At 34.5% G+C, this 14696-nt stretch overlaps 1 protein-coding gene across 1 annotated transcript in view; it reads right to left on the bottom strand.

Annotated features, from left to right (window-relative positions):
• LOC115218596 overlaps positions 1–14696 on the bottom strand; it is a 140367-nt gene that overhangs the window by 36740 nt on the left and 88931 nt on the right. The window contains exons 20-26 of the mRNA XM_036508549.1: positions 13129–13210; positions 11553–11651; positions 10601–10638; positions 7771–7914; positions 6457–6577; positions 5298–5404; positions 2380–2574 (exon numbers count right to left, since the gene is read on the bottom strand). Of these exons, the coding sequence (XP_036364442.1) occupies positions 2380–2574; positions 5298–5404; positions 6457–6577; positions 7771–7914; positions 10601–10638; positions 11553–11651; positions 13129–13210 (786 nt within the window). The remainder of the gene's footprint in view (positions 1–2379; positions 2575–5297; positions 5405–6456; positions 6578–7770; positions 7915–10600; positions 10639–11552; positions 11652–13128; positions 13211–14696) is intronic.

Below are 14696 nucleotides of genomic sequence, written 5' to 3' on the forward strand. Positions count from 1 at the left end.
AATCTTAATTAAAAGTGGTAATATTCCTGTGATGTGGGGAGGGCAAATATAATCTGATAGACATGTATTAGTCTGTTTCACTCTCCTCATTGATAATATGCCACCAGAAATTTGGTAGATAGAAGTATACAATGATACGCTCCCTCAATTTTGTAATTTCATTAAAACTCAATTGAAAAATGGACTGGGAATTGTATTTTTACATTTCTCAAGAAAGATAATTTAGGTATGGATAAAAATTATAGAGGGATTATTCTCATAAGAAGAGCCACAAATATTTACAACAAATTGTTGCTGAACAACCTTAACTCAAGGAGGTCTTATGCAAAAACCAAAATGAGTTCAAGAAAAATTGGTCAACTGTTAGATTTTAACTGTCAGAATCATTGACAAAGTTGTCGCTAAAATTCTTCAGGCATTCTTACTGCTTGTAGACTTTTCAAAGCTTTCATCTCTGCTTACCAAGGCAAAATAGAGCAAATTCTTCTTTCATAGGGTGTACTTCAAAAGGTATTAGCAGTAGTAATAATGTTCTATAAGAACACAACGGCTAAAGTGTGATCATCTGGCAAAGACATTGACTTCTTTGGCAGTGATGTAGTTGTTTTGCAAGGAATGGTAGACTTATACTATTCTTATTAATCATTTGTCTGGACAATGTCTTTTGCATTTCAATTGATAAAACTAAACAATGTAATTTCATTCTGACAATATCTACTTCCTCTCATCTCCCAGCCATAGCAATTATAGACTGTGGTTATACTGATGACAATTGCACTCTTTGGTGATACCATGAAAATTATCACACAAATTACCACATAGCCTTGAGAAAGTGACAGAAAATACTGGTTTATATGTCAGTGCCTCAAAGACTGGATATTACTATAGCTGAGCTACATAACTTAGGCAGAGTAATATGTGAATCGACCTACACAGCAGATGAATATATCTATGAGGCAGCTAGCCTCGCTTTGATACAGTAGCCTCATTCTGAGCTCCACTGTAGAAATGGCCTCAGTTCCTGCCAGGCTTTGGTCAAAGACACGTCTTCTCTACAGCTTCACATGCAATCTCTCACGTGCAACTCACATGTCTATTCGCCTCAACACAAGATATATGGTTCGTAAATGATGATATTTTATCACATACACATCCTCAAAATGACTGTTCTCATCACACACATTCATACATACTGTAATACAAATATTATTTGTTACTTCTTTCAGTGCAAAAGTAAAAATCAAAACTTTCTTTGTATGTAAAAGCACACACGGTTTTTGTATTATATTATATGCTTCCACCACAAAAGGTCAACACAGAATAAACAATATATGTATACACAAAAATGTCTGATGGCAATTCATACTGTTTCCATTTAATAACATGCACTTGAACAGCCAACGACAGCCACTATACATCTGCTATAAACAATGAGCACAAACATACAAAACCCTCTAAGATCTGGAAACTTCTTTGTATACTTATGACTGAGTATCATATCCAAAGAAAAGTATGTAAACATTCATAATGTCGTGAAAGCCTGGACTGATCTTGATGACAGCAGTGTCGTCTTCAAGTCATCATCTGATGAGCTTCAGACAAGCTTCTCCCAAGTCGTTGTGGAATCAATACTATTGTATGGGTCTCCTGCTTGGATGTTCACCAAACACAATGGAGGCAGAGCTTGATGTTGCTTATACCCACTTCTTATAGGCTCCAACCAAACAAACAGCATGGCAACTTTTTCAACAAATTCTTTATAGACACAAGATCAGTCCAGGCTTTCATGACATGAATGCTTACATACTTTTCTATGGATATGATGTACAGTCATTAGTATACAAAAAAGTTTCCAGATTTTAGAGGGTTTTGTATGTTTGTGCTCATTGTTTGTAGCAACTTTTGTATCAGAATATGAAACTACAAACGTTTGTACCAGTATATGAAACTACAAACTATATTTCTAGTGAAATAATTGCAGACAAAAAAAAAAAGCAACTAGCAAAGAACAATGTTAATTTTAATTTGTTGATCTATAGAAGACCTTCAATTGTATTCTGACAACTTGGCTGTTGTTGTTAAACCCTGGGTCAACTCTGACAGAGCAGACAGATGTATGAATAAAATCATTACATTTTTTAAAAATAATGCTCCTTAGAAAACATTATCTAATGCATCTTTTAATAAGACAACAGAGTGTGGTTTGAAGGAGATTTGGCTGCAATTTCTGGTACACCTAATGACGAAATTGAAGCTTCTTTGTTTCACTGAGGACCTGCTTTTCACTGGATGTTAACAACTTTTGTATGAAAGTCTTGTTTTCAAAAAAAGAGTTTTGTAAATATATTCTGAAATTACAAATGATTGTCAATACTGTACCTTTTCAGCAGATAAGCACGGAGATAATAGGCTTCCCAGGAATTTGGATCCAGATGGATGGCAACACATAAATCTTTTAGAGCCAACTGAAACTTCTTTAATTCTATATAAATTTTAGCTCGTTGTAAAATATAATTACTGTTCAAAGATATTTCTATTAACTTATCAAAATCTGCTAGTGCCAGATTCCACTTTCTGGAATGATGAGAAAAACAGAATAAACAAAAATCTAGAAAACAGAGCTTTCATCTTTAATAAAGAGGTAGAATAATTACAGCATTGGATAAAATGTAGTTCCACCCATTTACATTCAGGCTTCAGTATGAAGCTAGTTTTTTTTTTCATCTTTCTGGAGTTGTTAAAAAATATAGTACCAGTCATATAGTACCAGGATCAATATAATTGACTATACACCTCCCTGATGTTAGAAATAAGTTTTATAGACAAATTAATCCAGTGAATTTTTGATTACAAGAGTGAGAATGCTGTTGCTGTTGTTTAGGCCCAGGTCAGACCTGATTGAGCAAACCTAAAACCAGTGGCTTTCGAAATATGACCATCACATTTAGAACCATTTTTTTTCTGTTAATGGTTGAGTGAAAAAACATAAGCCAGCAGCCATAAGCCTTATCAAAGCCCACTAAAGAGGAAGTTATCAACCAGTTGGAGACATGGATGAAATGCTTGTAAGAGAATAGGCTCTGCTAAAGAACCAAGTGGTGGGGTTGTGTTAGACTAGGTGATGGTCTAAGTCTACCATATAACAACAGCAATGATCCTTCCAATAGGTCTCCATAGTTTCTATTTCCCCAAAAATGTTTTGGTTGATCTAAAGCAGGGGTGGGGAAACTTTTTAGGTCTGCGGGCAGATCACAAGTTCTGACTTTTGTATCTGTGTATATATCTATGCATAATTCAATTTACATTAATATAGCTAAGTTTAACACATTAAATTAATGCATAACATCTTCATTAATGCTGCCACTGAATTTAGGACGTTTATATTACTTATGAGGTATTCTATATTTTTCAAAATGTACCTATCCTAATGTTGGATAATGTTGGAGAAATTATAACAGTCAAGCACAGACCGAATTTAATTTTGAAACATTACATTAATACCTAAATAGTATTATGTGTAAATGACATATTTGAACAAATTTATCCTGGTGATAATTTTATAAAAACTAATCAACCTTAACTTTAAAATTTGGCTTTGTTTAGTGAGAAGGATGAAACTACATTTTTTTTTTTTTTTTGAAAGTTTAGGAACATCACGTCTTTGAAGAAACTGCTATTCTTAGTTCATTACTCAGGTTTTCGTTAGTAAGTCTGGTATGAAGATGATTTTTTGTATATTTCAATTTGGAAAAAATTTGCTCACATTGATAAGTTGTCGAAAATTGAGATACAAATTTCAAGGCATTTTTATGTAAAGCAGGGAATTTCTCATGATTGATGGGTTTGTTGAAGTCCAATAAAGACAAAATACTGTATTTTGATTTTATTAAGTTCTCCGACTGCAAATCAATTCTAATTGCAAGGAATCCAGAGTTTCCTCAGGACATATCAAGAGGTGTTTCAAAAAACAACATAGTTCAATTTTATTTTGTATTTCTTCAAAAGACTTTCACACTCATCAAAATATTCCATTGTTGATTCAGGATTTTGTTTGCTCAATTTCGGAGATTGTGTGAAGCACTTTCTTTTCAATTGTGTGACTAATAAATGAAGCATTGATTCAAAGCTTTTGATATGAGAAAGCAAACTGGTTATTAGCTGATTGGAGTCTTGTAGTTTAAAGTTCAAATTATTTAAATGTCTAGCTATATCTACTAAAAATGCTAAATCGCTTTGAAACTTTATCTTCTATAATAGGAACACCTTTAATAACCATAAAAATTTTCACTCCTTTCTTCACTTCATAAAATCGCTTAAGCCTTACTTAACCACTTAACTTCACAATGGTACAATAAATCCCCATATGTGGCTTTCAAAAATCCTTTAAATTCCCTATTATTCAACCCTTTGCTTTTTATCAAATTAACGGCCTTAGTTCCAACTTACATTACATTGCCCATCTTGAGAGATTTTGCACATAAACTTTCCACATGAATAAAGTAGTGACACACCATTAAAGTTTCCGGATCCAAAAGATGCTTCTTAAAGTCATTCTTAATCAGAGCTACAAATCTTTTTTCATCACCATCTGTAGCAAGACCATTTTTTCCAATGGCAAATCAAAATCTTTCGAGGCTGAGTTGACCATTTGAAATAAATCTTCACCTCTAGTTGTTCCATGCATTGATTTCAAAGCAAGAAATTCTTCCCGAAAGTTAAATTTTGCAATTATTGCTCGTATAAATATTGCCATCTGAGCAGTATCAGACAGATCAGTTGTCTCATCAATAGCTAATGAATACAATACGAATTCTGCTGAATCAGATTTTAGAGAATTTTGTATGTCAACGATCAGAAACAGTTCTTCTTGATAAGCTAATATTTCCTGTCAAATCAAGTTTTTCTAGGCATATATTCTCAATAGCAGTAAGGATACATTCTTTCACAATTCACCATCTTGTTAGAGAATAATGAATTTGAACTCTAACCAAATGTATTGAGTAATCCTTCAATTTGATGTAAAATTATTTTTATTATAACATAAAAACAAACAATGTGTGTGTGTGTATCAGAGTTAACAATCAGCACTTGAAAGACTAGTACCTTGTGGTATTTGGTCCAAGATATCTTCTTTATGTCATGATAGAATTAGCAACTCTATAAATAGAGATGAAAAAACAAACCCCAAAAATAAAGCCCTTGGCTTTATACAATCAAAGTAAAAGCCTTTGAAGGCATTATGCCTCAGTATGGTCAGCGTCCAACAACTTCAATAAAAGAATAGCTTCACTACTTACCGAATCTTCATTGAAAGTGTCGCATGTTTCAAGATAACTACAGAATTAAGGGGATGAAGATCAATAACATTCTGATAATCACTTATTGCTGCTTGAATGTATCCCCCCTGGAATATATTAGAGAAATGCCAGAGAGAAATATAAGAAATGTCTTGTTTCATTGATATACTTCAGGTAATGTCATGCAGAAGATTTCTAAAATGAATGATATAGTGCTATACATAGTTACCACTGACTAGAAATTTTAAGATCTTTGTAATGAGTAGAGGGGGTGGGGGAGGTGTGTATTCTATCTTCTTCTTGATTTCAAATTCAAGCATCTAGTCCTGCTAGATCACTGAAGAAATGATTATCTCTCTTGTATTAACTGCCTGCTTGGGGACACCACATGTTATGGGACAATATCATAGAAGGATATTTTGGGGGAATATTAGAAATTTTGTTGAGAGAAATATTTAAAAAATAATGTAAAACAATTGCTATGTGGTAAACTATCAAATAAACAGGTTTTTATTAGAATAACCATTACAGATTGTATTTATAGGGTATACACTGTGTAGTATTTGACCTGTCAATGGCCTCTGTTTTTCAGAATATTCTAAGGTTTAATCACTATTTCTATAAAAAGAATATTTCAAGAATTATAAGAAAAATAACAAACAAAAACATCTTTCACAATAGAACAATCACGAAGAAGTTACAAAAAGTTTTTGATTCCAAATTCATTGTAAGAATTTTTAAGGATATTGCAACTATCATAGACTTAGTTATATGAAATATCAGTAACCAGTAGAAATTCTTAAAAATTGCAGCTACTATAAAATATATCTTGTATAGCCTCATTCAATCCTTTGACAACACATGATAGAAATCCATCTCAACTGATGTGCAGTGAGCAGTGGGTACCATGTTGTATAAAATATCACACCAACAAAACGATACTTACCATATTCCAAGACTGAAATCATCATCATCGTTTAACGTCTATTTTCCATGCTAGCATGGGTTGGACTGAAATGACTGCCAGTTTACAAAGTGTTCCTCTCTAAAGCTATGCCTGACTCCTGTATTAAATATTCTATAACATATGAACCAAAACTAAAATATTCATACAAAATATTATCAATCAGTTGGAAAGCATTCTTGTTTGATTCCTTACCATTTGGTAGAGTTGTGCTCTATAAAGGTAAGCCAGGTCATCAGCAGGGTTACATTGGATGGCATTGGAGAAATTGTCAATTGAGTTTGCTGGTTCCTCTAGTTTAGCATAAACTAAACCCCTAGAATGAAATTTATAAAATTAAGTTACTAATACAATAAAAAAAACTTGGATGCATGTTTTACATCATTTTATTATTTCTTTACTTAATTATGAATCAAACTTAATTTGATTATGAGATGAGTACATATTGTGAAGTAAGTAGGCGATATAGCATTTTTTTATAAGGCGGTGCTCCAGCATGGCCACAGTCATATGACTGAAACAAGTAAAAGAATAAAAGAAAAAGAAAAGAATAAGTAACCTCATCTTTAGAAGTGGAGACATTTTCAATATCTACGTCCACACTATATTGGTGGCCTGATAGATAACATTATTAAAAATTATCTTTAGTTTAGAAATAAAGGTTTCTGGTTCAAGACTGACTTCATGATGTTGCATCTCACAGAAGACTGAGTTGATTGGAAATATGCTTGAGTGGAGAATACGTGACCCTCATGCAAGCATGGTTGAATACATGTTAAAAATAGGGGTTGTGACAGAATCTGGTATCTGCATATGTATGGATATGTGTATGTGTACATGCATATGTGAGTGTGTGTGTTTGTGTCTCCTGTCAAGTTTACATTTATTGCCTCTGTACACTTTTGACTTCCTCACATGCCCCCCACCACTCACTTCCTTGTTACTTGCTCTGCCAATTTCACAGATGCTACAGAAACTGCTCATCACTTTACCTCTCTTGCCCATCATAAGGATTATGGATGACACCTGTTTTCAATCAGTACACTTTATCTTCATCTCTTTTTGTATTGCCAATCATCACACACTCGACCCTGGGTCACCCATCCCTGTCTGTCTGTCTGTCTCTTGTCACCCCAATCAGTTTATACCCTTATTCTCCCTTCACCCACCACCCATTCTAGCTCTCCTTTTACTATTGCTCTCCCTTTCATATTCACTCCAATAGAAATACCCATCTTCGAAGGGTTAAGTACTCATTCTTCTTACAGTGTACAAGGCAATCGTTTGTGACAATACACCAATAAAATGCACTCAGTGAACTCTGCAAAGAGGTTGGTGAATGAGTGAAGAAAGCAGAAGGTCAGAGTCCACATAAACTTCAACTATTCAAGAGAGAGATATATCACATCAATTTCATTGGTGTTGGAGACCCACAAAGGAGCCAGGAACACAACCTCTTCCTTCAAACTAATGTGATGAAAATTAATAAAAGTGCAAACCAAAACTCACAAAGCCATGTATAATTCATAGGATATTCTTTCTTCTGCAATAACTTTTAGATCATCCAACGCAAGTAAATACGAGGCTTTATAAATATAGATCAAATGACGATGCCAATATGCTTTCATATACCCGGGATCTTCTTTGATGACCCTAAATTTAATGTAAAACAGAGATGCAATTAATATCTATGTTCAGTTTGAAACATAAGAAAGCAGTGGGTTAGTAGAATGGTAAAAGTTAGGCGGTGTTAGAAGTTAGAATGGTAGTTATTTTATATATTGACACTTAAACGAGTATCTCTTACATGAATATTGATACTTAGAAATGTATGTCTTACATGAATAGAGGGTGTTTGTGCCTGTGTATACAGTATGTGTGTTCTAGGATCGTGTTACATTACAGATAGGCAGTATTGTAATTCTTAAAACATGTGCATCCCATCCCCCAACACTCCTTGATAAACAAACTGCATTTAAAGATGGCCACCACCACCCTATCAAAAAAAGAAGAGATTGGGTAGATTTAACCTGAAAAATAAATATTTGGTTAGAACATTGGGCAAAATGCAGTGTTTAGATATGAATTTTTATGTTCTGGGTTCAATTCTTGGTCAGAGCCATTTGTCGTTCATCTTTTCAAGGGGGGATATAATGAAGCACTAGTCATGTATTGATATCAATATGTCTCTCAAAACCTCTAGCCTTATGAACTCAATGAAAGGGAGGATATTCGCAGGACTTGTATAAGTGTATTGAGTTATGATCTTTCACATTTTCAGTTGGAATTCTGCGAGACTAACTATGATTTTCATCCTTCCAGAGACAATGTCTTGATTAGAAATCAATATTTACATATAATTACGAATAAATCAATAAAAAATGGAAAAGAAATTGTAACAAGAAGTGTATTAAGAGCTGGGCTTTACAGTTTAGGAAGTATATTTAGATGTGTTCATATAAGAAGGTTTGAAATGTATAAATGCTTGTTTTACATAAAGGCAACAATAAATATCAGAAGCCAATGTTTTTGGCTAACAAACATAATTTATTCCTTGTTCACACATGAAGTAGCTGGCACAACAGAGATAAGCGTACAAGACAACTGGGTGTAGGAGACACGAGTTAATTCCTTAATACACATCAGGGTAGTTAGCTCATTCCAAAAGACTGCCAAGTTGAAAAATAAAGTTGTCGTCTTTGAGTTGGTGGAATCTGTAGAGCACCCAGCAAAATGCCTTGTGGCATTTACTTATGTTGCTTTGAGGTAAACTTTGCTTTTCTTCCTTCCAGGCTTGAGTAGGTATCTGTTATGTACTGGGTTCAATATAATACAGTAGATCTGTACCTATGTTACAAATTGCTGTTATATTATTAGTTATGCACTGGGGTTGATGTAATTGACTTAATTCCTTCCCCCAAAAATTCAGGCCTTGCACCTACAGTAGAAAAGACCCCCACCACTATTATTATTATCATTATTATTATCATCCATTGCTTAACATCCTCCTTTCATGCTGGCATGGGTTGGATGGTTTGACAGGAGCTGGCCAGGCCAGAGGGCTGCATCATATTTCTGTGTCTGTTTTTGGCTTTTACAGCTGGATGACCTTTACTCTGGGGGGAGTGGACTGAGTACTTTCTACGTGATATCTATTGTTGTTGTTTAACCCCAGGTCAGCCCTGATCTAGCAGAACTATGTTCAAAAAGATGTTCCAACCATGACAATCCCACTTGTTATTCACACATAAGACTATATTATCTGATGTATAGTATAGTAGTTTGTATTAATAGCTATAATTGTTGTTTGACCCCAGGTCAACTAACATCCAGCAGACCAATAATCAAAGGTATTTGAACTGTGGTTATTTCATCATAGTTTTCAGTCATAGTATAGCTAAGAATACATTATCAAATGTGTCCTTCCATTTCTTAAGACTGAGTGCAAGTTGAGGCAGATTTAGCAACTATATCTAGCAATATATTCGTGGCTGCAGAAGTCTCTGCATTAACCAAATATTTGTTTATTTTTCAGCCAATTTCTTCATTTTGGATAGGTTGGTGGTGGCTGTCTTTATCAAGGAGTGTGAGGGTGGGGGACATACACATCATCATTATCATCAGCTCTAAAATGCTCAGTTAGCACATGCTTTAAGAATTACAATACTGTCTAAGAATTACAATACTGTCTAAGAATTACAATACTGTAACGTAACATGAACCTAGAACACACATACTGTTTACACAGGCACAAACACCCTCTATTCATGTAAGACATACATTTCTAAGTATCAATATTCATGTAAGAGATACATGTTTAAGTATCAGTGTATAAAATAACCTCTACCAGTGTTGTCACCATCCTGATCAAGGTTGTTTTAATACCTGCATGGGTCAGGTAAGACTTCACTGGAACAGAATTTTCTATTACTGGATACCTCATCTGTTGCCAACCCTCATTTATTGCCAAGACAAGATAATAATTGCCCACACCTATTAAACAACAATCCAGTCATACTTTCATAAAAGACTTCAAACAAATGACATCATTTGTAAATACAGTGAAGCCCTGTTTACACTCTGCAATCCCATATCAAAACAAAGGCAGCACACACACAAGCAACAAGTTTTTACTTTCTTTCTGCCAAGTTTCCTTCTCAAAGTAATGGTCAATCCTTGGTTATAGCAGAGAACACCAGCTCTCAGTGGAACTGATTGTGTGGTTCCAAAGTGAAGTTCTTAACCCCACATAGCCCCATGCCTGTACCTACATGCATTAAAAAAGAAAATCGTAATTTACACCTTTTTAAGTAACAAGACAAAACACCTGACAACCTACCAGTTAAGATCTTCAAGAGATGCTTCAAAGTCTCCAGTCTATAAAATTAAACAATTTCACATTATTTTATTGGAAATGTCATGGAACAACAGCAAATTTCATAAATTAATTATAATGGTTTCTGTTCCTATGAACTGCTAAACCTAATCTCTGCAACTCATCAAAAAATTTGCAGAAATCCTTCTTTTCTAGAGTAGGAGATCCCTTCCTACCCTCTCAATAGACATTATTAAGCAGACACCTCATATTGACCTCATATATATGGAGCCAATGAGCAAACTTTTATACCTTGCTAAATAGAATAATGAAACCACACAATACCATCTTTAAAAAGAAGGATATGTGTGTTTCAACACAATCCCTGATGTACAAAAAAGACGGGATGGTCATTTGTGAAATTGCTGACTTAGTGTCAGGTCAGTCTTGACTGAGCTGTGACGGCCAAAAATTTTACAAATGGGAAAAGTCTTGTAAAGTCTTTGGACCCTTTCTTAGATTAAATAATAAAATAAAACAATTTCACAACTTATTTTTCCATTGATTACCATGTTAGATGGAAGTGAGTGGGAAATACATTTCACATTAAAAAAAACCCTTATGTTAAAAAAATGATTTTAGTGTGCCTAAAACTTCAGTAATAGAGAGAATGCCCATACAAAACAAACCCTGATGATTATCAATTAGCATCTACATGAATCCACATAATCCTTACTGAGGGGTAAATATAATGTACAATGGTAAAATATGCTTCACTGAAGTGGTCTAATAAGACTGAAACATGTCAATATATGCAAATCAGCCTGACTATTTTAGCTAAGTCCTAGTTTGTGTTTGATTTAAACAGAGATGGCTATTGAGCCTTCTTTGTTGGTAGAAGGGCAAGAAGTGTTAATTCTCTGAAAATTGCATGCCAGGATAATCTTATTAACCATAGTGCGATATATGTGTATACCTTTAAATAAAGGATTCCTCGTTTATAAACGTCGTCTGTAGAAGGTGGAGCACTATGAAGGATCTTTTTACTGAGATATTCAATTTCCTCCATTAGTGTCTGAAAGGAAGAAACAAATAGATTATTTACAGATTTATTTCCATAGTTACAAAGTTTTGTGGCATGAAATCAACATATATAATAATAAAAATAACAACAGCAGCAAAAACAACAGTTAGTTTGGGAATGAAAAAAAAATTCATGTAAATTCATAACTAAAACCCCTCAACACACACAACATAGCATCACTAAGTACTGTACGCAATATATATTAATATTATTATTATTATTATTATATTTATGTCGAACAGCTACTGTTGCGTATAGGACGGATCTGGCTATCAGCTGAATCCATAGTGAGGATTGCCCCGCCGACCTCCTTTAACCGGGAGGGCAAGGCAGTTTTCCTTTGCCTAGTGGCTGTAGCGAAAGAGGTGGTATGGTGGACCCATTTGAAAGGGCTAAGGTCAGACACTTTCCTCTTTGGCCCAGGCCTCATCAACTTTTTCAAGTTTCACTTGAAAAGGAAGGTGAGAGTAGAGAGGGAAGTGCTGTCTGATAGCAAGTTTACTGAAAGGTGGATAAATGTCGCATTAATGGCCAGTATGAAAGGAGCCATTCTGAAGATACACCTGTAATTAAAAAGGTAATATAAAAGGAGAAAGGGGCTCGCTACCCCCCTTTTGACCAGGCTCCCGTGGCTTTTATTGGTTTTTCCACCAGGAACCTTTCAAAGCACCTCCCCCTATTGGGAGTTTTTCATTGTTATAATTTTTCGTTGTTACACTGTTTTTTACACGGATTTTTCACAAATGGACAAAACCCTGTATTTTGTCCCTTTATGTTATAATTAATTTTTGTCAGCCCTTGTGGCCAATAAAAGAATTAATTATTATTATTATATGAAACACCTTTGCACCTGTAGTACCACTAGACTCTGTACATGTTACACACAATACCTCAGAATTTAAATATACAACATAGCATCACTAGACACTGTACATTATATATTATGTAGAATGTTGGCAATACAATATAAAATGAAAAACCAAAATAAAATGGTGCAATTTGTTGTGCAGTGAAAATAAGAAGAGGTCTATCTAGAATTTATTTTGTATGATTTGTAGCCTTTTATGAAGGAAACTCGACTATGGACTGAAAGAAAAAATAATTTGTATTTGTTGTCATGGTGTCATCAGCAGTGATGGCTCACCATTAAAAAAATATCAATTTTCTAACTTTAATCAGTGCATCCAGAAATCTTGGAGGCACCACAAAGGATCACAAATACTTTCCTGGTTCCTTGATTTGTGTTTAAGTGCAAACTTTTTAACAAAACTGATAACAATGTTAAGTAAATAAAGAAATCAAAACCGTTAATATGAAAGACGTTTTGATAAGGTCAGTTGTAATGAGAAGTGAAGAACGTACTAATAGCAAGTGAGCATTGATGCCTTTTTTTATCGACTTGTTGGCACTAAGCATCAGCTGCTCCTTTAGGTTTCAGATTACAACCAGAGTAAATTTTTAAACCTACCTGGTAATCAGTTATGTTAAACTCAATGCTGATGGCTGACTTGAGGAAATCATCAAAAGAAATATCAGATGCAATTTTAGGGCTAAAATGAAAATTAAATAAGTAAAAACAGTTATAAAATATACATAAATCTAATATAAATTAAAGTGGTAAAAAATGTTAATATCTGAAATAAACATGTAGAGAATTAAAAAAATTTTTCCCCAGACATCACCATTAATAAACTGATATTTCCATATGTTATCCTACTTCATCAGTAATCTCATTGATAAATGTTTCATTGAATTTCTAAATTTTTATAAATCATTCGTTTTAATTGTCTGTTGAAGAGATTTATTTACGAAGAAGATTTAAAGAGGGTATCTCTATGTGGCTGCCCAACTTGCTAGAAATATTAATCAAAAAACCACAATGGCAAGAACTAGTTTTTCTGGAATGCCATAATCTCAAAGGATCTTTAACATTTTGTAACAGTGGATGCTGTCAAACACTTTGCTGAAGTCCACAAAGGTTATAATGGCAGGTAGCTGTCTTTATTTAACTCCTTCTATGATACACCTCAGGGTTAAGATCTGAGATGTTGTGGCTCTCACCTGTTCTAAATCCATTTTGATTTCATCTCAGATGGCTCTAAAGCAACAGTTGAATCCTGTTGAGGATCATTTGGTTGATAATTTTGAGTGAGATATTGGACAATGCAATTCCTCTGTAGTTGGTTTCATTGCTCAGGTTTCCTGACTTTGAGATTAGTATCAAATCAATCCCAGACCACTGATCACCAAGTATCATGTTGTGAGGCTGGTATTGAATGAATTACATTAGCAAGATTGTTGTAATGTTCTTCTGGGAACAATGCCTGTTGTAGCAAGGTTTCCACCGAAGTTTGCAGTCAAGATTCTGTTATTGACACGTGTGATGCTGTTGAGTGCCATTTTAGCATTCTTATCAAGGATGATGCTGACACTACTGCCTGTAGCACTGCTCTCATTCCTCCAGGCTAATGTTCTGATTAGCTGACATTTTTCTGAATTTACTCCAGCTCATCTTTATGCATTATTCCACTCTAACATTCCTAACCATTCACAGCTTAGACACCAAATGCCAAACTCACAAACTTCAAGAACAGAGACCTTCAAAGCATTCTCCAATGGGGATATATCAAATTTGTCTCTTTTAACAGTAAAAAAGCACAAGAACTATTCATATAAACAAAACATCACCCTGACTCTTAATCATGAACTATAGTCAGCAAGAGTCATTAAAAATCACTTATTAATGGGCCTCACTATCATCAAAGATCTCTTCTGGCAAAGCACATAACACAGCCATGACCACATTTTACTTCAGGGCCATAAGATATTTCATCCCTTATTGATAGTCTACAAAGCTTTGGTGGAGCCTGCAATGAAGAACAGGTTTCACATATGGGGCAGTACTACTGCTGTTGCACTCACAGACATCCTAGGCCACATCCAGAAAAGGGCCACCTGACTGATTAGCATGAAGTCACTCACAAATGTACTCTGCTTCTGGCCACAGAACTTGCATGAAAGTGCAAAGACTTCATG

The sequence above is a fragment of the Octopus sinensis genome, linkage group LG13, assembly GCF_006345805.1.
Source record: "Octopus sinensis linkage group LG13, ASM634580v1, whole genome shotgun sequence".
Classification (NCBI taxonomy): Eukaryota; Metazoa; Mollusca; class Cephalopoda; order Octopoda; family Octopodidae; genus Octopus; species Octopus sinensis.